The sequence below is a fragment of the Thalia democratica genome, chromosome 5, assembly GCF_965202585.1.
Source record: "Thalia democratica chromosome 5, ktThaDemo2.hap1.1, whole genome shotgun sequence".
Taxonomy (NCBI): domain Eukaryota; kingdom Metazoa; phylum Chordata; class Thaliacea; order Salpida; family Salpidae; genus Thalia; species Thalia democratica.
The window spans coordinates 74,075,526-74,097,956 of record NC_139169.1 but is presented as its reverse complement, the minus strand read 5'-3'; the positions used below and the strand labels follow the sequence as shown (position 1 = coordinate 74,097,956).

At 26.1% G+C, this 22,431-nt stretch overlaps 1 protein-coding gene across 2 annotated transcripts; it reads left to right on the top strand.

Moving 5' to 3' along the window:
- The first annotated feature begins 677 nt into the window (after positions 1-677).
- On the top strand, positions 678-21,642 carry LOC145836177 (WD repeat-containing protein 48-like). 2 transcript variants are annotated; one of them, XM_082943992.1, is made up of 19 exons: positions 678-732; positions 804-866; positions 1,385-1,544; positions 3,003-3,127; positions 3,665-3,752; positions 8,644-8,740; positions 9,018-9,111; positions 11,575-11,805; positions 12,063-12,291; positions 13,081-13,178; positions 13,703-13,810; positions 14,407-14,503; positions 14,973-15,068; positions 16,483-16,609; positions 17,427-17,514; positions 18,266-18,345; positions 18,943-19,044; positions 20,256-20,379; positions 20,782-21,642. In XM_082943992.1, exons 1-19 carry the CDS (start codon positions 688-690, stop codon positions 20,872-20,874), a joined length of 2,145 nt encoding a protein of 714 aa, XP_082800118.1. In that variant the 5' UTR covers positions 678-687; the 3' UTR covers positions 20,875-21,642. The 2 variants fall into 2 exon arrangements, with proteins under 2 accessions (XP_082800118.1, XP_082800117.1); XM_082943991.1 differs by having other exon boundaries at positions 14,407-14,512.
- Positions 21,643-22,431: the final 789 nt, after the last annotated feature.

Below are 22,431 nucleotides of genomic sequence, written 5' to 3'. Positions count from 1 at the left end.
CTCAAAATAGTTTTAAAGTTTTTGAAAGGTCTCAGGAGGATTAATTCTATAATATGAATGAGATTTAGTTAATTTAGTTTCAATATTTCGTCTTTTATAAACAATTTTGTTGAAGAACTTGATTTTCATTAATTTTTAAAGATCAAAAACTCTTATAAAACTTAATTAAGGATAAAAAAAAGCTCAGGATGACTTAAGACAGTTTAAGGTCATTCAGAACAGTTTTTTTTTGACTAATAGAGTGGCAACCCTCACCATGTAAAATACTAATTAAATTAATTCAAATAAAGCAAGGTCAACCTTAAATTTGTTCAAATAATCATGTAATAATAAAAATTTTCAAAAATAAAAAGTTTGGAACTAATGTCATATATATGATTTTACATATGTGTATATTTATATTGAAGCTTAAAGAAATAACATGAACATATTAAAATAAACTGAATTTTATTCCAACCCTAAGAAATGGTATAACTGTAGTATAAGTATTTATCTTAGTTAACAGCTCACTCTAAGTTTAAAATATTGTAAATATTCATGAACTAAGACAGTATGAGATTCTATTGTATTTTTTGTTTCCTGCCTTCTTCACTTTTTTTTATCTCATTTTTATAGTAGTTTAAACTGTTATATAGTGTTAGTAATGTTTGTTATTTCTAACAATTTTTAGCAGATAATAATTTAGTTATGCACCAAAGAGGTGATATGCAATCTGGGAGGAAGAAAACACAAGTAAGTTATTTTTAAGATAGTTTTATTAGCATTTTATAAGTGTATTTCTTGGACAATAATGTTTCAAACAGATTTCGTATGTCATTAGAAATGAAGCAGAAAAATACAACTGTTCTGGTGTCAATGCATTAAAGGTTGAAAACAGTTTTTATATAACATAACTATTATATATATATACTAGTTCTTGTAAGAAAAATTAAATGATACTTTTCAATTTTTTTTATTGTTTTAATATATAAATCCAAACTTTATTTTTTTTGATTTTGCAACCAAGTTTTGCTTAAATTTTTAATATATACACAATACAAGTTATAAAAAAACCAAATATTTAGTAAAACCTTATTGGAATTAAATAGTTCTTGTTCAATTAGATAGCTTGAAGCACAGCAGTACAGATGATTAATGAAAACACCTTTTTTATTTAAACTCAAACAAAATTAGCACGCACATTTAAAATTTTATCAAACTAATAGATAGATGCGGCCACCAAGAGACTGTATATTTATGACCCAAGAGGTAATAAAAGTAATCAGTATTTACTTACAAAAACAATCATAATAGTATCATAAATTTTAGATATTTTTTAAAATTTAATTTACAATTTAAATAAATAAAATTGATAAAAATATTTAAAATTTTATCAAACTAATAGATAGATGCGGCCACCAAGAGACTGTACAGCGCGGGAAGGGACTCTGTGGTGCGGATCTGGTCCACATGTGACACCACGAGACAGGATCCCTACGTGGCGTCCATGGAGCACCACACAGATTGGGTCAACGACATTGTGCTCACTTGCGGTGGAAAAATATGTGGGTAAAAAATTTGTTGAAAAATTAATTTAGTTTTATTAGATTGTTTGCTTTTCAAAGTGTAATGGAAAAGTATGTTAATAAAATTATGTTTAAAATAAAATGTTATTTTTTTTTATCAAATTAGTTAAAAGTAGATTTTTTATGGGTAGTTTGTAACTAAAAATTGAAGTTGTCCTTACAAGCTAATTACTTTTAATTAGTACTATAGTTCAAGCCAATTCAATTTTTTAAAGCATTAATTGATCTTTATAAAAAACCTGTATAAAAAAGTTGTTGTAAATAAAATCATTTTTCTAAAGTTAAAAAAAATATTTCTACAAAAAGATACATAACTTGAGTACTACTTCTTATTGTTCTCACCAGCAAGAGAAAAATATGTGGTTACAATATATTAATTTAAAACTTTAAACTGGCTGTTGTTAGCTGGCCTATTGAAAGAATTAGTTTATTATGATAAATTATTTCTTTACTTTTTTATTGGCTTCATTTTGATTGTAAATACATCATTTAAGTTTTTTTATCTGTTTTAAATATTTTAATTTAAATTTAGTTTTTGTAGTAATTACTTTAGTATTACTGTTATAACAAAATTTAGTTCAAAAAAATGTTATGAATATTTATTAAAAGATTTAAGAAAAAAAAAATGTACATAAAAATTATCTATCTTAATTAACAAACATTGTAATCAAACATTTATAATGACAAAAAAAAATTTTATTTTAACTTTAAAACACTTTTCAATTTAGTTAGAAGCTTAAACTTAATGAAAAAGAACTTTTATGAATAAAAACAACAATCAAAAAGTGGTTTCGTATTCTACCTGGCTTATCATTTTGTTCAAAAAAAATTTATTTTTAAATGTTTTTCCTAACAATTGCAAGCAAAGTCTTTTTTAATATTTTCAGATTTTAATTAATTTGTTTGAAATGTATGCCATTTATTTTACTTGACTCAGAATTAAGTACTTGATTAATTTGTAAAAAATAAATTTTCGAGTATTATTAGGAAAATTTAAAACTACAATAACGTCTGGAACTTTGATAGACTTAATTTATATAGCCTTTAAAAAAAAAAAGTAACTACTTAAAAAAAATATCATTGAAAAATGTTACATGTGTTACATACTACATACTTTGACTTTATATATTTCAGTACGATCGGTATCTTAAGTGACAAAAGTTTTAGTTTTTAACTTTAATAAGTTTGTTTTGTATAACTGTTCTTAAATTAGATAATTTTTATTCAATTATTTTTTTTTTAGATTTCAATCGTTATCTTTATTAAAAAGTTTTTATGTTCCAGTATTATCGGCATTGTCAGACACTACAGTAAAAGTGTGAAAGTTAAATAAGTTTATTCATAGTTCTAATTTTAACACTTAATTTTTATGAAAAAAAATTAGTTATATCTTTTGATGTCTGTCATTGTTGTTATTAAAAGTTATATACATTACAGTATTATCGGCATCATCAGACACTACAGTAAAAGTTTGGAACGCTCACAGAGGTTTCTGCATGTCAACGTTGAGAACTCACAAGGATTACGTTAAAACGCTGGCCTACGCCAAACACAAGGAACAGGTTGGATAATGATAATGATAAATTAAATTATTAATAAATATGTGAAAATTTGAGACAAGAATTCATTTTGCAGTTTATTTTATTTTTTGTGAACTTGAAATAAAATAAACTACAAAATGAATTCTTGTATCAAGTTTTTATTTAAATTTAGCACCGAAAAGAAGTTTTTTAATAAATATGTGTCAATACACGAGCGTACCCTAAACACAAAGAGCGGTTAGAACTTAATGTTAATGATAAATTGAATTATTGTTACATGTTTGTTAAAAGACTGGCCTGTGCTAAACATTAAGAACGGGTGGGTAAATATTTTTCAAATATTTATTTTTTAATTTGAAGTTCTTGTTACACTTTAAAAAACACATGATGGCCTCAACAATTTTTATTTAAAGACTTTTTCTGTTTGGTATTTCTTGAGTACTTCAAAACTCTTTCTAAGTTTGAGTGTAATTAGTTACTAGGTTTTATCAACTAGAAGTTTATGTACAAGCACAGGGTTTTATAATCTTAGTTTCAAAGTTTTTTATAACAACTCAGGTGGCAAGTGGTGGTCTGGACAAGCAGATATTTGTTTGGGACGTCAACACTCTCACTGCACTAACTTCCACTAGAAACACTGTCACAGGTATTATTATTATTATTGTAAGTTTATTGTCACATGATGGACCCAGGCATCAAAACCTAGGCCACTTATACAGAAAGACATACAACAAAATGACAAAAATAAACCAAGATTGTACATTAAAAATGAAAAAAAAACTGAGTTTAACTAATTAAAGTTTAAAAATTAACATAAAAACACCAAAAATTATAACACAAAATTTATAATTCCGGTGCTTCCGAAAAGAGAACAACAATATCCTACTTCAACTTCACCCGAACAGATGGCTTCACTCCAAAACTGGTTTCACTTTCATTCGAACGACTGGCTTCACATTATTTGAACAACTGGTTCAGCTTTCATTTGAGTAACCGGCTTAACTTTTATCCATACAACTTGTTTCATTTTTATTCGTTTAACTAGAACCGCTTTTTTATGAACAACGTTTTTCATTTTTCTTAGGAGAGCCTGCTTCATATTTACTTTCAAATCTTTAATACTCAGATAACTCAGCGTTTGTTGGACTTTCGTAGTAGCTGATAAATGTTGAGAACACTGACTATAAACAAAACTTTAACCCAAGGCCTCTAGCACTTTAACAGCCCAATAAACTATGTATTAAGGAACAGGTTTTGTTATACACAGAGGAAAGGCGCCGCTAATAAAATAAAGCTTTAGGTTAAACCAAATTAGACAAATACAACCAGTGGTTAATGAAGAAATAACAACAAAAAAAAAAAAATCACTTATTAATTTTGCTAATAAAATATTTATTTAAATCAAACTTTTTTAACCTTAACCGAAAATGCTCAACTTTTTTACAAGAAACTAATTCGTTTGGAAGCTTGTTCCATAATTCAACTGAACGATAAAAAAAAGAATTATGCCAAACATTATTATTGAAATTATGTCTGCATGTAAATTTTCTGGTGTTACCTCTCAGTAAATAAGTACATTTATGAGGTTCAAAAATAGACTGTAAATTAATTGTAGTTTCACTATTAATCAGTTTGAAAAAAGTAATTAAGTCAAACTCAATCCTTTAATATTCTAAAGACTTAATACCAAGTTTTGAAAGTCTATCAAAATAAGATGTGTATGAGATGTTACAACGGTTGAAGACTATTCTTGTATATTTTCTTTGAATGGATTCAAGATGGTTAATATCTTTCTTCAGGTATGGAGACCAAATTGGTGTGTTGTATTCTAACTTAGGACGAATGTAAACGAGATAAATTTTTTTGAGAATGTTTATATCTGTAGATTTAAAACTCTTTAAAACTTGAAAAGAAATAGTTGATGCAATTTGATAAACGTAATTGATATGGTGGTTCCATTTTAGGTTTTCAGCAATAAAAATTCCCAGATCTTTAAACACTTTAGTTGAAGGTAAGCTTATGTTGTTTATTCTAAATTCAGAGGTGATACTTGATGTATTTTTTTGAATGTTTAGAACCTGACATTTACTAGGATTTAAAACTAGTTTTCTTTCTTTTAGCCAATGATAAATTTTATCCAAAGATTTTTGTAGAATTGTGTTAGAATGGCTAAAAATTTTTGTATCGTCTGCAAAGAGATTTATGTTGCTATCGACATCTACTTCTAAAGCTATATCATTGATATAAATTATAAATAAAAGTGGGCCAATAACCCCTCCTTGAGGCACTCCACTGAAAACAGGTAATGACTCTGAAAAAGTGTTACCAATAACTACTTTTTGGATTCTGTTTTCAAGAAACTCTTTGAACCAGCTAACTAAACTTTTATGAATTTTGTATTGAGTTAAAGTCTTTATTAGTTTAAAATGGGATACAGAGTCAAAAGCCTTTTGAATGTCTGTGTAAATAACTTTAGTTGACTTATTGCTTAGAAATGAAACCAACCATGAGTGTAAGCAATTCAACAGTTGATAACTAGATGATCGATTAGGTAGAAAACCAAACTGTTTATGTGAAATTAGCTTATTTAAAAAAAGGTGATCAAGTATTTTTAGAGAAATTATGTGTTCGAAAATTCTACAAAAACTGCTTGTTAAAGAAATGGGTCTGTAGTTTAAAGGGTTGTACTTACTACCCTTTTTGTGCACTGGTATGACATATGAGACTTTCCACTGGTTTGGTACAGAGGATGTAGCTAGTGAACAATTAAAAATTAGTGAAATTGGAAGAATTAGGGAATGAATAGTACGTTTAATAAAATATGAAGGAATGTTTTCAGGCGTTCTGATTATTTTATCCTTTAAATGATTAACAGACTTAATTATTTCATCATTGCTTATGAAGAAGTTTTTCATTTCCAAACACTTTTTACTAACAAGTGTAAAATTTTTGTCATCACAATCTTTAATAAATACCTTTTGAAAGGACCTGTTAAAAAAAGAGGCTTTATCAAGTTCTGATACTATTGGAATATTATTTTCATTAATTAATACAGGTAAAGAAGGTGTTAACTTGAGCTTTGATTTTACATAGCTGTAGAATTTTTTTGACTTTGTGTTTTGGCAAAAACGTTTTTCATGTTCTATGTTGAACACTTTCACTGCTTTTTCATATTTTTTTGATACAGTTTTGTATTTTTCTATCATCTGCTTATCTAACTTACATTGTTTGTAGAGTTTTAGTTTTTCTCTTAACAACTTTTTTATATTAGAAGGATATGTTTTCATTTTTCTGTCTTGTTTAATCAAAGGCACAAATTGTTTGATTGAAAAGTTTATTGTTTTGATAATTTTATCATAAAACATTTGTAGATTTTTTGAGTTGTTAAAAAGAACTTTCCAATTTATATCTGATAAAAATTTATTAATATTCTCAAAATTTGCTCTACGAAAATCTGGATAGAGTGATTTAGGAGATGGTTTTTTACTTTTTTGAACACTTATCCCAAACAAAATAACATTGTGATCATTTATATTTGTTAAAGGTGAATCAACCAAATGAAACTTAACTCTATCTAATGCCATATAATTACAAAGCAGTAAATCGAGGATATTACCGTTCTTATGGGTAGGTGAGTCAATAAGTTGTGTAAGGAGATTATCTGAACAAAATTTAATAAAACATTTGTGACAGTCATTGTAGGTTGTGCTTGGAATATTCCAGTCTATATTTGGCAAATTAAAGTCACCTAAAATGTAAAAAGGAGACTGTTTTGGAATAAGATTTCTGATTAAGTCGATCATGTTTGAAACAACAGCTAGAGATTTAGAGAAATTTGGAGGGATGTAGACACATAAAAATCTCAATCTGAGTCCTTTAAGAATCAAATCAAAACACAAAAATTCAAAACCATCAGATGAAACAAAATTAGTTTTTACTTCAATTAATTTTAAAAAGTTTTTAAATATAACAGCAACGCCTCCTCCCCTGCCTATTCTGTCATTACGGATTATATTATACCCTAGAGGACAAAAATTTGAATCAATAACATTTGAATTTAACCATGTTTCAGTAAAAAAAAATAAATCTAAATTTTGTGTACACATATAACACTCAATGAAGCTGATTTTGTTTAAAATAGATCTTATATTAGTATATGAAACATTTAAAAATAAATCTCTACTAGAGGTTAAACTATTAGAAAAAACAGTGCCTGAGGCCTTAGTATTAGAACAATTAAAGATTAAACTAGATGACTTAAGATGCATGTCAGTGTTTAAGCTAGACTTATTAGGCCCAGAGATCCTGGGCGTTAAACCGAAAGGGCAGTTGAGTACTTTCAACTATTTTGTTTTGTTTTATAACGTATCTTATGTTCAAATTTTTACTTTCAGCTTCTGCTTGTTTTTGTTTTAGTTCAAATCTCAATTTTCTAAAATGTTCTATCTCTGATTTTGTTCGATCAATAATTTGTTTTCCCAGATGCTGTATTTTAAGGTTTTTTAGACTCAACAGTCGTTTTCTGCTAGATTGTGTCAGTAGCTTCAAAATTATTGGTCTCGTTTTATTGCCGTTGTATTTACCGATACGGTATATTGTATCTAATTCAGTTTCAGCTATCTTGTTGGAACCTAGAGAACTTTGTATTTTATTCAGGTCATTTTTTGCATTTTCTACCGTATAAACTGATGTATTGCTAATGTTTTCTGGAATATTAAATACTATTACATTTAAAGATTTTTTTCTTTCAATTTCCTCTCAGTTTCAGCATTTATTTGATGTGTTACTAGTGACAATTTACTGTCAATGTTACTAATAAAGTCTGGTTGTTTTTGAAAGGAGTTTGTTGATGCTTCTGCATACATTGAAAGTTTCTTTTCAAAATTATCAAACTTTTTGCAGAACTCTGTTTTAAATTTCATAAAACTTTCATTTAGTGAACTGATTTTGTGATCAAGAGACTTTTCTGTAGTTTGTTTCTTGTAGACCTCCTCATGAGTTTTTTGTGTATTTTGGATACTGATTTCAAGTTCCTTGATTTTTGTTTCATACTGACTTTTCAAGTTATGGATTTCTTTTTCCATTGACTGAAATTTTGCATCATTCTTCTTGGTATGATCATAACATTATGCGTTAATAACAAGTTTTTTAATAAATAGTTATGTATATCAGTAATTTTAATAATGTCATAGATACTATTTAACAAAAATTTTTTATACACTTAACTTGTCAATTTGTCAATTACAGCATTAAAATTAAAATTTTCGCTTTAAAAACAATGTTACAGATAAAACTAATATTTTGATAAACTACTTAGTTCTAAATTAACTTAAAACAGCAGTTTTTGTTGTGCTACATTTTACACAACAACTATTTTTTTTTTAATTTAAAACAAAAAATTAGAGTTATCTTACTTGCCTCTGAAAATACAGGAAACTTAATCTTTTGTTTTGTAATTTTTTTAATGTTATTAAACATTATATACTAAAGTGTTATTTGGTAAGTAATAAAGTGAAAATTGCAAAAACTTTTTCCAGCATCAAACGTGAACGGGTCGAAATGTTCGATATACAGTTTGGCGATGAACGAGAGCGGAAGCGTGCTGGTTGCTGGAAGCACTGAGAAAGTTTTGAGGTTGGAACAAGTCATTATTAAACTGTTGAGTGTAATGAATAAATATATTGTTAGGCTAACTAAAATTATTCAATTTAATTTGAAACGTCACAATGTGTTTTTTTTTTTGTGATTCTTTAAAATTTTTGCTTTGTTCTTTATTTCGTTCTGAAGATATGTACTAAACATTGAAACTAAGTAAACGATTCGAATATTAGTTGTTTTTTTATAATATGAATAAATATATAATTATATGTAAAAATAGTAGTAGTTAATGATACAATGAGTAACTCTACAGGTTGTGGGACCCCAGGACCGGGGAAAAGTTCAGAAAGTTGAAGGGACACACCGACAATGTCAAGTCGCTCATAATGAATAGGGATGGAACTCAGGTACTTAATTGTTTTAATTACTGTTAATTATTTATTTTTACTAATTATTATAGTTTGAATTTTTTAATATATAACACAATTTTTCACGTCAATAATGTCAAGTCACTTATAATGGATGCAGATGGTACTCAGGTTAAATATTTTTTTTTTATTATATTAATATCGATTGTTATTATTTTACTTACTTTAAGCAATTCTTTATTGTTTTACTTATCAAAATAAGTAATTAGTACTTATTAATTACACCATTTATGTCAAGTCACTTATAGTGAACTCTGTTGACACTCAGGTTTGTTGAAAACTTATTGTTTTTAATATTTTTTGTTGTTAGTTATTTTTATTTGATTTTTATAATGTATGCTATTGTTTTTACACTGACAATGTTAAGTCACTTATAAATTCAAATAGTACTCAAGTATGTTGGAAGTTTTTCTATTGCTTTTTTATTATTATGTTTGTTATTTGTATTTGTTTTTGTAGTTAAAACTAAATTGAAAATGTGAATTTTTTTTATAATTTATTTATTTTTTAGCCCTTGAACACCAATACTGTTAAACTAATTGCAATGGTTTTAATTGTGTTCATTTAAGTATTTTTTACTTATAAAAATATATTTGACAAGTAGGTAATGACATAATGTGAAACATTTTGTAATTATTTTGAATATATATATTTTTTAATTATGATCATTAATGATTATTCAAGATTATAAGGCCTAAAAATTACTGATTTACTTTAAAAATAAACGTAATAATTTTCATATTTCTATTGTTTTAATCATGAACTTTCATGGCACTATGGTAAAAATTAATCGCTTAATAATACGTGTAGTGTGAAATTTTAAGCTCATTTAATTATATTTTTTATATATTGTTTTTTTATATTCTTAATGTTGTTTGCATAGAGTCATAAACAATAAATTGTGGTGATGATCAGATGATAACAAAGTTATTTAATTTTTTTTTTTTAATTATTGCATGTAACTTTTTACAAATTAACAGTTAAGAATGATTTAAGATGGTTTCATGTACATTTTATTATATTTTTTCTTAGTTGAAAAAAATTTCTTAGTGTTAATAAATAAAATGAACTTCCACATATCGAGTTGCTCGAACTTTTGGTGTTTTGTCATCGATTCAACGTTAGTATATTATTAGTTTTTGCAAAAAAAATAACCTTTTTATAAGTTTAGTCAGTTTTTTATTCATATATGTTGTTTTCTGAAAACTGTAAGTTTTTATACTTAAGATATTAATAAAACATATAAAAAATATTGTTGTTTGTTATAACAAAACATATCTAAGTTTAATAATAGCAATGCAGAAGTAGTAAAAATTCCTATAAAATATGTAAAATTTATCTTTTGAAATAAAGCAGACTTTTATAAAAATGTAAATCAGTTTTGCTTGTTGTAATTTATACTTGTCAAAAATGTGGCATTTTAGTAAGAAATAAAATGTATTTTTATCAGTATTTTAAGTGCATATTGCTTAGAACTTTAATTTACTTTTTGAGAAAAATACAAATACATTATTAATATTGTTGATAAATAACTAAACTTCATTTGCATATGCTAATTGCTAAGTTTTTTTATTTTATTTAAAGTAATTTGATACTATAGCAATATGTTTGTATTTATTAAGTTTCCAAAGTTGATTTATATTTTCATTAGGAAAAGTTTTTAAGCAATTGTTTAAAAAATATTTGATTTATTTATAAACATACGAAAATACAAAATATACTATCAAGTTCATTATAAGTCGTTTTAACTTATCAAAAGTAATTAAAGTATACTAATCTTATAGCGAAATAAAAAATAAAAACTAATAAGTATGTGTTTAAGGTGGAAGTATAAACCTATTTGAACTTTATTATTTAATAGTAACATTGTTGTTAGAGAACAAGGTAGTTTTTTTGTTATTGTAAAATTTTTTATTATTTAATACAAAGCTTTTTGTTTGTTTATTTGTTGTTTAAAGTTACCCAAACCGTTAAACAGTAAGTTTTAGTCTATAGAATCGATTCAATTTTTTTTGTTTCCAAATTTTATTTTAATTTTATCTGTCTCGACAGTACATGTAAGTCGTAAAATACCCTGAACCACTACTTTCATTTTAACTTCCATGAACACCCAAGAATCCCCACAGGTAGTATAAGCTTTTAAAGACGGTTCAAATAAAATAAGTTGATTGTCACAAGGCTCTTTTTATTTTGTTTTAACTTCAGTCATCTGCACTATCAGCATAATATGCAATAGTCTTTGGGTAAAGAAATTATAAAACTAAAATGAAGTAAATCAGTTTAACTTTCTCATAAATAACAGGCTCAATGATTTTTTTTTTAATTTTTTTGTTTTTCTGCCTTTTTACTTTAATCATCTGCAGTAGAACGTGAGGTACATATTTTATGAATTAATTTGAATAAAAAAAATAAAAATTAATTAAAAAAAATTTTCCCCCACAGATAGTATCGGCATCGAGCGACGGTTCGATCCGCTTGTGGTCGGTGGGCCAGCAGCGTTGCGTGGCAACCATGCGTCACCAGCACACGGAGGGCGTGTGGTCGGTTGCCAGTGACGACGACCTGGCGACCGTGTACTCGTCGGGCAGGGACGGAAGGGTGGTGTGCACGGACATGTGCGACCCAGAGTTTGCAAGTTACCTGGTGTGCAAGGAAGAAAACCCGGTTGTGAAAGTTGGTTTAATTTTTTATTTGTTGTTGGTTTTTAGTATTTTTTGTAATACGTTTAAACTCAATAAAGTAAATTTAAACTTTTTGGTCACAGTGTTGAAACTTTTTTTTTTCCTAAAAATTTTGTGTATATTGTTTTTTATATGTCTAAACTGAATAAAGTAATTCAAAAAATTTAAACTTTTTTTCCTTAAAAATTGTGTGTATTTTTTTACTCAAAAGCCAATTCATAGTTTTTCAGCATTAAAACAAAATTTCAGTTGGAGATAGGATCCGCACCGGGCAATAACAAAACAATCTACTGCGCCACCACATCGTCCCACATTAACGCGTGGCAGGTCAGACCACCGCCAGCGGACCAATCAGAAACCTCACAAGTGTCACGTGATAGTACAAAGTTCACTGTGGGTCATCAACATGATCAGGTAAACGGTGGTGGTGAGGATGATGAGTATGTTGGGGCTGAAAAACCTGTGTACACCATAAAAGGTCATTGTTTGTTTTAATATTGATAACATTGTTCTTGATAGGTTTAAGATATATTTAACAACTTTAAACTACAGTTTGTAGAATAATCTGAAAAACAAGTCTGCAGAATGGAAAGTTTAATTAATGTTTATTTGTTTTAATTTTTCTAGTTTAATGTGTAAGCTTAACATATCATTAAGTAAGTTAACTTAATAAATTTTTTTAAATATTTTACAATACCCCACGAATGCCATAATAAACTTTAATTTTATGATACTTTATATAACATAATTTTGTAAATTTCATTTGAATTTTTTTTTTGAATATTCTAAAACTGTTACTATAAATCATGTAGACTGTGGCGATATGATATTAAAAAAAAATAAATTACTTGAAAAAAAGAAAGTTGATGAGTTTCAAGTTTAAAATAGCAATGCTTTAATAAAATATAATCGTACAATTCAGTCTGAATGCGGAATAGCAATTTAAATAGTGTTATGGCATTTTTTTCAGTCCTTTTATTTATAAAAAAAACTTGACATATGTTTACTCCCATATTAGATTTTGGTCAAATGCGGTTGTATGTTATTGTTTAATAAAAGAACATTTTGGAAATTATAAATACAATGTTAAATATACTTTTAAGTTGCACGTTTTGATAAGGTAATTGTAGTATTTTCACCAAAAAGGCTAATTTAATTATACACACATACACCTGTAGTTCAACTGCGCGCAAATAGATCAAACAGTTCTGCCGAATGTAACGCAATAATATCGATTGTGACGTATAAAAACGTATTGATTCAACAGGTTCGCCATCTATAGTGCAGTACAAAGTCCTTCCCGACAAGAGGTTCATTTTGACTCAGAACTCTGACAAGCAAGTAGCACTCTACGATGTTTTAACTGTTAGTTTGATTAATTACTTGTTTGTTAAATATATAATTTGAGTTCTAAATAGTATTTTTAATTTTTCTATTAAAAGTTTCCTTTTTTTATTTAAAATTTTAAACAAGTTACACTGAACGATGTCATAACAGTTAGTTAGTGTTTTTAAAATTGATTAAACTTATATTTTTATTATAATAGCATTGTTGAAATTATTAGCATCTCTGTAAAACTTTTGTTATTTTCGCCTACCAATTTAAGTTTATTCATTGTTTTAAGTGTTAGTTAAATGCAAGGTGTTAGTTTAGCTTGTGGTTACTAGATAAAATAATTTATCCTTTTTTAAACATTTATTTTCTGCACTTAGAATCCCTGTGCAAATTTTCGCATTTATTTTGACATATTTTTAAAATCAAGAAAAATTAATTACGTTCATCGGCTAAAGTAATTTTTTGTTACAATTGAAAAATTATAAATAAAACTATCTTTAGATTCATTTTAACAAACTACTTTCTTTAACTTAAACAATATTTTTTATCTAAAGGCAAGTAAAGTGGAAGATTTAGGAGAAGTTGATTTTGAAGATGAAATTTCCAAAAGACAGAAAATGGTCTATATACCAAATTGGTTTCAAGTCGATATTAAACTTGGTGTAAGTTTTTTTATTGTAAATAATTTTAAAGAAAATAATTTACATATCAAACTTGTTTCAAGTTGATTTAAACTAGGTGTCAATTTATTTATTATAAATAGTTTTTAAGAAAATGGTCTAAATACCAAGCTGGTATGAAGTCGATATTTTGCTCAGTGTTAGTTTGTTTGTTATAAACTGTTTTTAAATGAACTGTTGTATATTCCAAATTGGTTTCAAATTGGTGTTAAACTTGTTGTTAGTTTGTTTGAATATAGCTCTGTTAAAAGTTTTTTTGGTTTTTACTTGCCAACTATAATCACAGATATTGTTATTACAACCGTATTATATCATTTTGCATTAAATTATTTGATAGTATATAAACACGTTTATATAAAATCCAAGCATTTAATACAAAATTAATTTATGTATACTAAAAGTATTTCCTAAACCCCAGTGTTTAGCCATCGAATTAAACTAACCAGATTAATTTATATTGTTGTTTTATTGCATTACTCAACATGACTGTTGAACATATTTTGTGTTCATAGAAGATTTTCACGTTAATTTCAAAAATAGAAACGTTTACAGGTTAAATTTTTTTTATTACATTTCAGTGTCTGGCAATCCGTTTGGACGAATCGGATTGCTTCAGCGCTTGGGTAACTGCGAGATCCGTCGACGGTTTCGAGGATTCCGACCCGGTTACCAAAAGTAAATATGGTGGATAAATGTTTGATGTACTCTAATTAAGTGTTTGGTGTTTTTTGATAAATTTTTCAATACTTTAAACACAATTTAAACGATTGATCTTTGAAATCATTTAGATATTTTAAAATGAAATTATAAGATCTCATTTTAACAATTTGCCTGGTGTTCTCAATCAATTTAAATGTATTTAAACATTAAATTTAAATGTTGTATGTGCTTGCTTGCGCCTTCGTATAAGTGTTACATGCTGCCTTGTATGAAGTGTAATTTTTATAAGACAAAAATAATTAATTTTATTTTACCTTTAAAATAACTACTAACCGTTTCTTTTCGTTTTTATACTTTTTACCTGAATATTTTAATTTAATGATACAAATGAAAAGTTAATACGTATCTATACAAGCTTGAATGTATTAATATAAAACTAAATTATAAATTTATATTTTTACTTATTAAAAGTATGTTTTTTTAGTAAACTACGGTGGAGTTCTACTTTACGCATTGCTCGAGCATTGGCCGGTCGTGCAGAAAGCCAAGAATAAAACTGAGGAAGAAAATAAAAATGAAGGTTGTTTGTTTTTTCTTAAATAATAATATTTAAGTAGTTTTTTCACATACTTTAGTTCGTAATATTAATGAAGGTTTTTCTGTATATTTTTTAATAGATATCATTATTTAAAAACAAAATTAAATGAAGGGTTTTTGTTGCTGACTTTACAAATTATAAACTTATTTAGGTTAACATTTTCTACTTAAGTTTTGTTGAAAGTTATTCAACACATGTGTTGACTTAATGCTGAATAAAAAGTAAACATGCAAAGTATTTGTTTGTTTTCAGTAATCGTTTTGTTTAGAAACGTTTTTAATTTACTACGTGCAAAAAAAAAGTTAAAGTTTTTAAAGGGCATTAAAGTTTCAAGTTATATGTTTAAAATGTTTCTTTTAAGCGTATGAGATTAAATACCTAGTAAAAAGATACTTAATTGTTAAACAAAGTTTTTCAATAAACTTAAACCTTTCATTAAAGTAAAGTTTAAAGTAAAAAAATTAACCAACTTTTTGAAACAAATATATTTGAAAACATATACTGATATATAGCATTTTATGTGACAAGCTGAATTTATATAAAAGTAATTTAATAAGTTATTATAAAAGTATTTAGGAACCTTTGCTAATGGTTGGACTTTTTTCCCATAACATTTTAAATAATTTTTTTTGGTACACTCAATAAATATAACTAAAATAACTCAGTAAAGATAAAAATCTTAAATTACTTATTTTTTAATAGGTAGTAAAATATGGAAAAATATATTTAATTTTTGTTAAAATACTCTTTTGTTTTGTACTTTGTCGTATTTTAAGAATTTGAATTTAAAATCTAGGAAAATAAGTGCACCTGTTGGCTGAAGGAACCTTATAAGGCTTATTGAATATAGTGTTGAAATTTAGGGACACGTTCAAAATCCACCCGTGTTCAAAATCCACCCGTGTTCAAAATCCACCCGTGTTCAAAATCCACCCGCGATCAAAATCCACCCGTGTTCAAAATCCACCCGCGATCAAAATCCACCCGCGATCAAAATCCACCCGTGTTCAAAATCCACCCGTGTTCAAAATCCACCCGTGTTCAAAATCCACCCGCAATCAAAATCCACCCGCGATCAAAATCCACCCGCGATCAAAATCCACCCAGTCAAATTCGAGCACCGCTTACCGAACGAGGGTAAGGGTTAGAGGTTACAGTGATAGTATTAAATAAATTAGTAAATAAAGAAAATGTAAAAAAAAATCGGGTGAATTTTGAACGCAGGTGGATTTTGATAGTATACCGAAATTTATTACAAACAATAAATCAATTTTTTGCTAACCATACAGTTTAAAACAAATAATAGTTGTATTAATACTAATTTATTACTATATTCGTTAGTTAAACAACAGTTTTAGTTTTATAAACTAATAATAAGACTTTTAACTAAAAACAGACGACAAACGGTTGAAAGGTTCCGATATGAACGAAAAGGAATTCAGCTTCATGCAGAAACCGTTCTTCAAAGTTCCAGAGTACACGCCCATCATTGTTACTGAAGTTAATGGAAGAGCATTGTTGAGGTGATAGTTTGTGTAAAAAATATATTTAGTTGTTGTCTTACTTCTAATAACTTTCCTTGTATGAATTATCGAGTACTGTAGTTGGCACTGAAATTAATTGAAGTGGATTGTTAAGGTTTTAGTTTGTGTGATCTATTTATAAAAATAAATAATTTAAAGTTCAGTAAATAATACTGTTTTAATAATTGTAATTATATACCTGCCTGTCATTGTCACTAAAGTTAATCGAAGGGCTTTATTGAGGTGATTACATACAAACTATAAATAAATTAAATTTAAAAAGTATGAGGTATCTGTTTATGTTTTCAATTGAAAAATCTATGATGTCTGTTTTTAAAAATCTTAATTTATATTATTGTCATTAAAGATTTTAGCATAGCTTTATTGAAATCATATTGTTTTACTATTTAAATCTTGTTGAGTCACTCAACTTATCAAACTAAGTATGTTCAAATTAACTGTGTTTTGAAAAATATTTTTACTGCAAAATCAGGCAGCCAATCAGTTTCACCGCTAAACGGATTTTCAAATTAGCATTCTGCAATAAAAAATTACTAAAATGACAAACTGTTCAAAAATTGATACAACGTTGGTTTAAATTTACTTAACTTTTAGAAAAAATGAGTCTTTAATTTTAATTGATTCCTGTGCTAAACCATATGTTTAACTGTTTAACAGAATGACGTCTATAGATTACGCGGGAAGAACCGAATAACTAAAAAATAAAAATAAGAAATATTTTTGATTCAGCTAATTTAAGTTACTTTTATAAACGAATAGAAACACAAATAATAACTAGATTTATCATTTTGTTCAGAATGACGTCGATGGATTGCGCGGGAAGAACCGAATGCGCACAATTAAAAGAAAACCTCCCTGTGTGGGTTCAACAGGCTGTTGTTCAGGTAAATAATAGTATAATGAATAACAATACTACAAAATATATAATTTAATTTGTGTGGGTTCAACAGGCTGTTGTTCAGGTAGTAAAATAATAATAATATTAAAATAAAATAAGTTGAAAGAAATTGTTTAACTATATGTACAACAAGCTGTTGTTCTGATTAAAATAAAAAAATCATAATAAAAAAATAATAAAACATAACATATATTTATGTCTTGGTTCAACAGGTTGTTGTTCAGGTTAAAAAATATGTTTAAAAATAATAAAACTAAATATATAACTTAATTTGTGTGGTTACAATGGCCGTTGTTTAAAATTAATTAAGATAAAACGAATAAAAAATATTTGAATAGTTTTTAATAAAATTTATTCACTTAAATTTTGTTTAGTTTAAAAAGTACATTTTCATATAAAATTTCTTCGCTGAACCAGGAAGTCGATGATTGTGAAAAGTTACTCTGATGGATACAGTTTTTTTCATAAACTTAAAAATAATAAATAGTTCAAGGGTTTCTTTTAAATATTTATTACTTTTTTAAGTTTGTCTAGATAGCACATGTTGGATAAAGTTTTATTTTTATGTATTTATTTGTATTATTATTATTATAATAATATTTGTATTATAATTTGTATTTGTATTTAAATTATGTATTATGAAAATCCAAACAGTTTGACATATGTATTTAGATCTTATTATAAAAATTTAGTTGTAAGTTTTAAACAAATTAATTTAATAAAAAATACATGCACAGAACAAAGTGAACACCCAGTTCATAAAAATCTCATTCTTTCTACAACCTCACCCCAATTCCGGTTTGAAAGCTCATAAAAAGTTTGTTTATTATTATAAAAAATTTTGAATCAAATATTTTACCTTATTCTTAAAATTAATAGGAAAAATCCGTTGGTTCACTTATAAAAAGTTTTATTTGCTGTTATGTTCAATCGAATTTTTTTTCGGATCTTTTTAATAAACCTATAAGCAATTTAAAATTTTGAACACTTGCGTTTTTTATAAATGTTTAACATTACTATTGCACTAAAATAAACTTTAGTAGTTTTTAAAACTATAATTTCATTGGCTTTCTTCCGAAGTTTTCTGTAAACTAAAAGCATACGCCATTAATTTAAAATCAGCTGCTTGTTTTTTTTTTCTAAATTCAAGTTAAAGAGGCGTTGATTTATAAAGAAACCAATGCTTATGTATAGTACATTTAATTGCAAGTAAGATTTTAGTTGAATTTCAATTTTGTTTATTTATTTTATGAACTTTTATTAAAAGATAAATGTTTTTTTTTTATTTAAATTTAAAAAACCTTTGGCTAACGGGTGAATTGAATTTTCCATGTTTGAAAATAATACGTGCATCCGTTGGCGCTCCAAGTGCTAAATATATTACAGTAACAAAAAAGTAAATAATATTTTTTAGTACTGGAAGCAAGTTGCTAGCTACTGATCTGCTGACAATAGCAAAAGTAATGGAGCACGTACATGAGAAAATAATCAACTCAAATCAAGACGACGACAATAAGTTTGTGTTTTTATTTTGACAGTTATTGAAATTAATAACAATTAAAAAATTAATAATACAGTACACTACCGCTTAAGTACGCAAATTGAACCCGACCAAAAATTGCGTACTTAGCACGATAGTGCGTACTTTTTGATGACATAGTATAATATGAAATTTAGTTGTTTATTTTCTTTTTTACAACTAGCCACCAAATAATTAAGCCAAATAAACAAGTCTTTTTATTTTAAATAACATTTAATACATAATTCTAATTTGCAAAATGATTTATTTTAACTATGAAAAGCTTCTACATAATTAATACATACATTTAATATAAAAAGTCAATGTCAGTCTAGTATAACATCCTTTACTTTGTCTTTCTGGATAAGTGCGTACTTAAGGCGTGATGCGTACCAAAAAAAGTGCGTACTTAAGCGGTAGTATACTGTATATATAAGTTCTATACTGATTATAAGTTGTCTTCAAAAAAGTTCTGTTTTAACCATTTCCATTAACATCATTTACAAAATCTACTGATTTAAAGCATTTTTTACTATTTATAACTACATATAAGAAGACGTTAACAAGTTTTTTTTAATAATAAAATTGTATTCAAAAAATGGTTTTTAAACTCTTTTAAAAAAAATTTAACAACCGTTTTAAGACATTTTAAAATAAATATCATATAAGGTTGTAAGTTTCTTAATAATCGTTAACATTAAGAAATAATTGTTTTTACACCTATAACGTTATGTTCAACTATAGGTTTTTTTTTTGAATAATGTTCAATTAGCTTACAAAATAATTTATTTTTCATGTTTAATCTCATAATCGATATTTTTTAATCTTGTCTTTTAATATTTTAAGCTTCTTACCTTTTTTCTTTTAAAATCTATAATGACGTTAAGTAAAAATAAATATTCCATTTCATTTTTTATTAAGAATATCAATAATGCCATTTTAATCTTATACTTGTGAGTTATATTTTCAATCTGACAACTTTTTTAAGGTTGTGAAAGTTAATGAAGATAACTAACTTTTATTAGTTAAGAATTTAAAACTGAAAATCTTTTACAAAAAAAAAAGATTGAAAAACAGTAATTGATATTTTTTGATAACAGAGCAAATAATACACACAATTGTATTTATTATTTTTTAGATATTGAAAATTAGTTTTTTCTTTCTAAAATTACTTTAATCATTTTGAAATAATAATAAATATTTTAAAGATCAGAATGCAACGGTGGCGACACGAAAAGTTTGTCGAGTTCGAAGGAAAATTGCAAATATAATTTGATAGACGATGATGTAAGCAGCGATGCTAATAAAATAGAAGTCCTCTGTAACGATCAAGTTTGTATTGTGTATTTGCAATGACAAACTTTAAGTTTTTTTTAGTTTAACATATAGTTGTGCTTAACTTTTAATTGAATAGTTTTTTTGTTATATTTAATAACAATGATGAAGTTATTTAATCTAATAAGAGTGTTTATCTACTTAATAAAATTTTAGTTTAGTATTTTTATTTTTTTTTTTCAGTAAATCATATACTGCTAAAACTGTTATAACTAGCTACTATTTAAAATAAAGTTTAAATATAAATTCACTAAAATAAAGTTTTGAAAAATACTATAAAGCCTATGAACTTAGCTATCAAATGTTTGAAATTATTATTAAATCCCCAACTGTATATGTTTTTTTTCTTAACGTGTTTTGTTTTTGTTTTAATTTTTTTTGTTAAATGTTTCTTTACAGGTATTAGAAGCAGAGTGGAGCTTGAGAACAGTGAAGCATTTGATCTGGAAAAAAAGTTTGGATTTGCAGCTTCTTTACAGATTAAAATCATGAAAACATTAATTGCATTTGTGTATTTAAACAAGTATCTTATTGTGCATTGCTTTTAAATGTAAGTTATAATTTTAATTTTAATGCGTCTAAAAAAAGATACTAATTAAAAAATGTTACACTGTTTTATCAAATATTTTTCTCTAAATCTTTAATAAAATTTTAATAATAGTTCTATGACATAATGTTGCTATAAAAGCTTTTAAAACTTTTTTGTTATTTTAGAAACTAAGTTAAGTGTAGACACACTTTTTTTATAAATCTTCCTAAGATTTTGGAACTGCTTTAATTTCATTCTATTTTGCAAACATTGTGTTGGCTAATTTTGTTTTAAATCATGGTTTTTTTTATTTTTATCAATGCATGATAAAAAGTACAATAAATGTCAAACACGTTCTTTTATAAGATTTAAATCAAGTAACTTGAAACACTTATTTGACTTTTTTTTTTGCAATTTTAGTTTGTAATACTTTGAGTTTTTAAAACTGAGAAAACATGTAAACTTTTGGACTAATAGAAACTTTTAGAGACAAATATTTTAGTCCTTTGAGTTTCACTGAGTTGGAAATTAAAAAAAGTTTTCTAAACATTAATAATTAACTGCCGTTTAAATGAAAAACAAATATTGGTGTTATTGAAAATTGTTTTTGTTCAATCGTTTTTTTTTATAACTGTGCACCTAAATTCGTTTTGTGATATAAGATCATGACGATTTTTTATGAACACATTGAGCACTTAACTTTTTTATAATTAAGTTAAAGCTCACAGTAGTTTAAATAAACTTTACATGCGTTTAAATTTTGACAAAAATATATTATAGATATAATAATAATATAGTTAGATTAAAGTAATAAAGTTTTCAATATTACTTGCAATTTAAAAATACTTGAACTTTTGAAGTTGCTATTATTCAAGTTGGAATACTACAGTTTTCATTGTTTTTAAGAAGTTGAGTTTTTTATAAGTGTTTATAATTGCAAGTTATCTAAATGGTACTCATTCAATACAAAAAGGTTTTATAACCAATTTTTAACAGCAACAGAGCAAAAATTAAGAAAATCAGGTTTTTTTTTTTGTTATAAGTTTTAAAGCATGTGTTATAAATCTTATGCAGTAAACCATACGTACAAATTAAAACTACTGTTTTTAATAAAACTACGTTTAAAAATAAAATATAACATTAATATCAGTTAAATATATTTAAAATTCTGTTTTAAAAACTAGAAGTGTACAAAATTTTATAGTCGGCAATTAACTTATTTTACATTTTGCGGGCAGTGTAGTTTTAAAAAGTTTTTTATGAATGTAAAACTAACTAAATAAATAGTAAGTATTATCAAAATGTAATTTTATAAGCACTAATATGCACTGAGAATGAAACTACTATCACACTTTAAAATGCTTGATATCTGTTATAAAAAAAATTATTAGCTTAACTTAAGCGCCAAAATACGTCCAGGCCAAAAGTTACCCACCCTTAATATAAACTGTTGTTAAAAATTAATTAACTACGCGCAAAAGTAATCTAAACAGATTATGATTGGTCAAAATTATACCGTG

Bases quoted from the DNA above. Each gene is read 5' to 3' on its own strand.
- LOC145836177 (XM_082943991.1), top strand. From the start codon at position 688: ATGCACCAAAGAGGTGATATGCAATCTGGGAGGAAGAAAACACAA. The intron at 9,112-11,574 runs GTACTTAATTGT...TTTCCCCCACAG, and splicing joins TGAATAGGGATGGAACTCAG to ATAGTATCGGCATCGAGCGA. The intron at 11,806-12,062 runs GTTGGTTTAATT...ACAAAATTTCAG, and splicing joins AAGAAAACCCGGTTGTGAAA to TTGGAGATAGGATCCGCACC.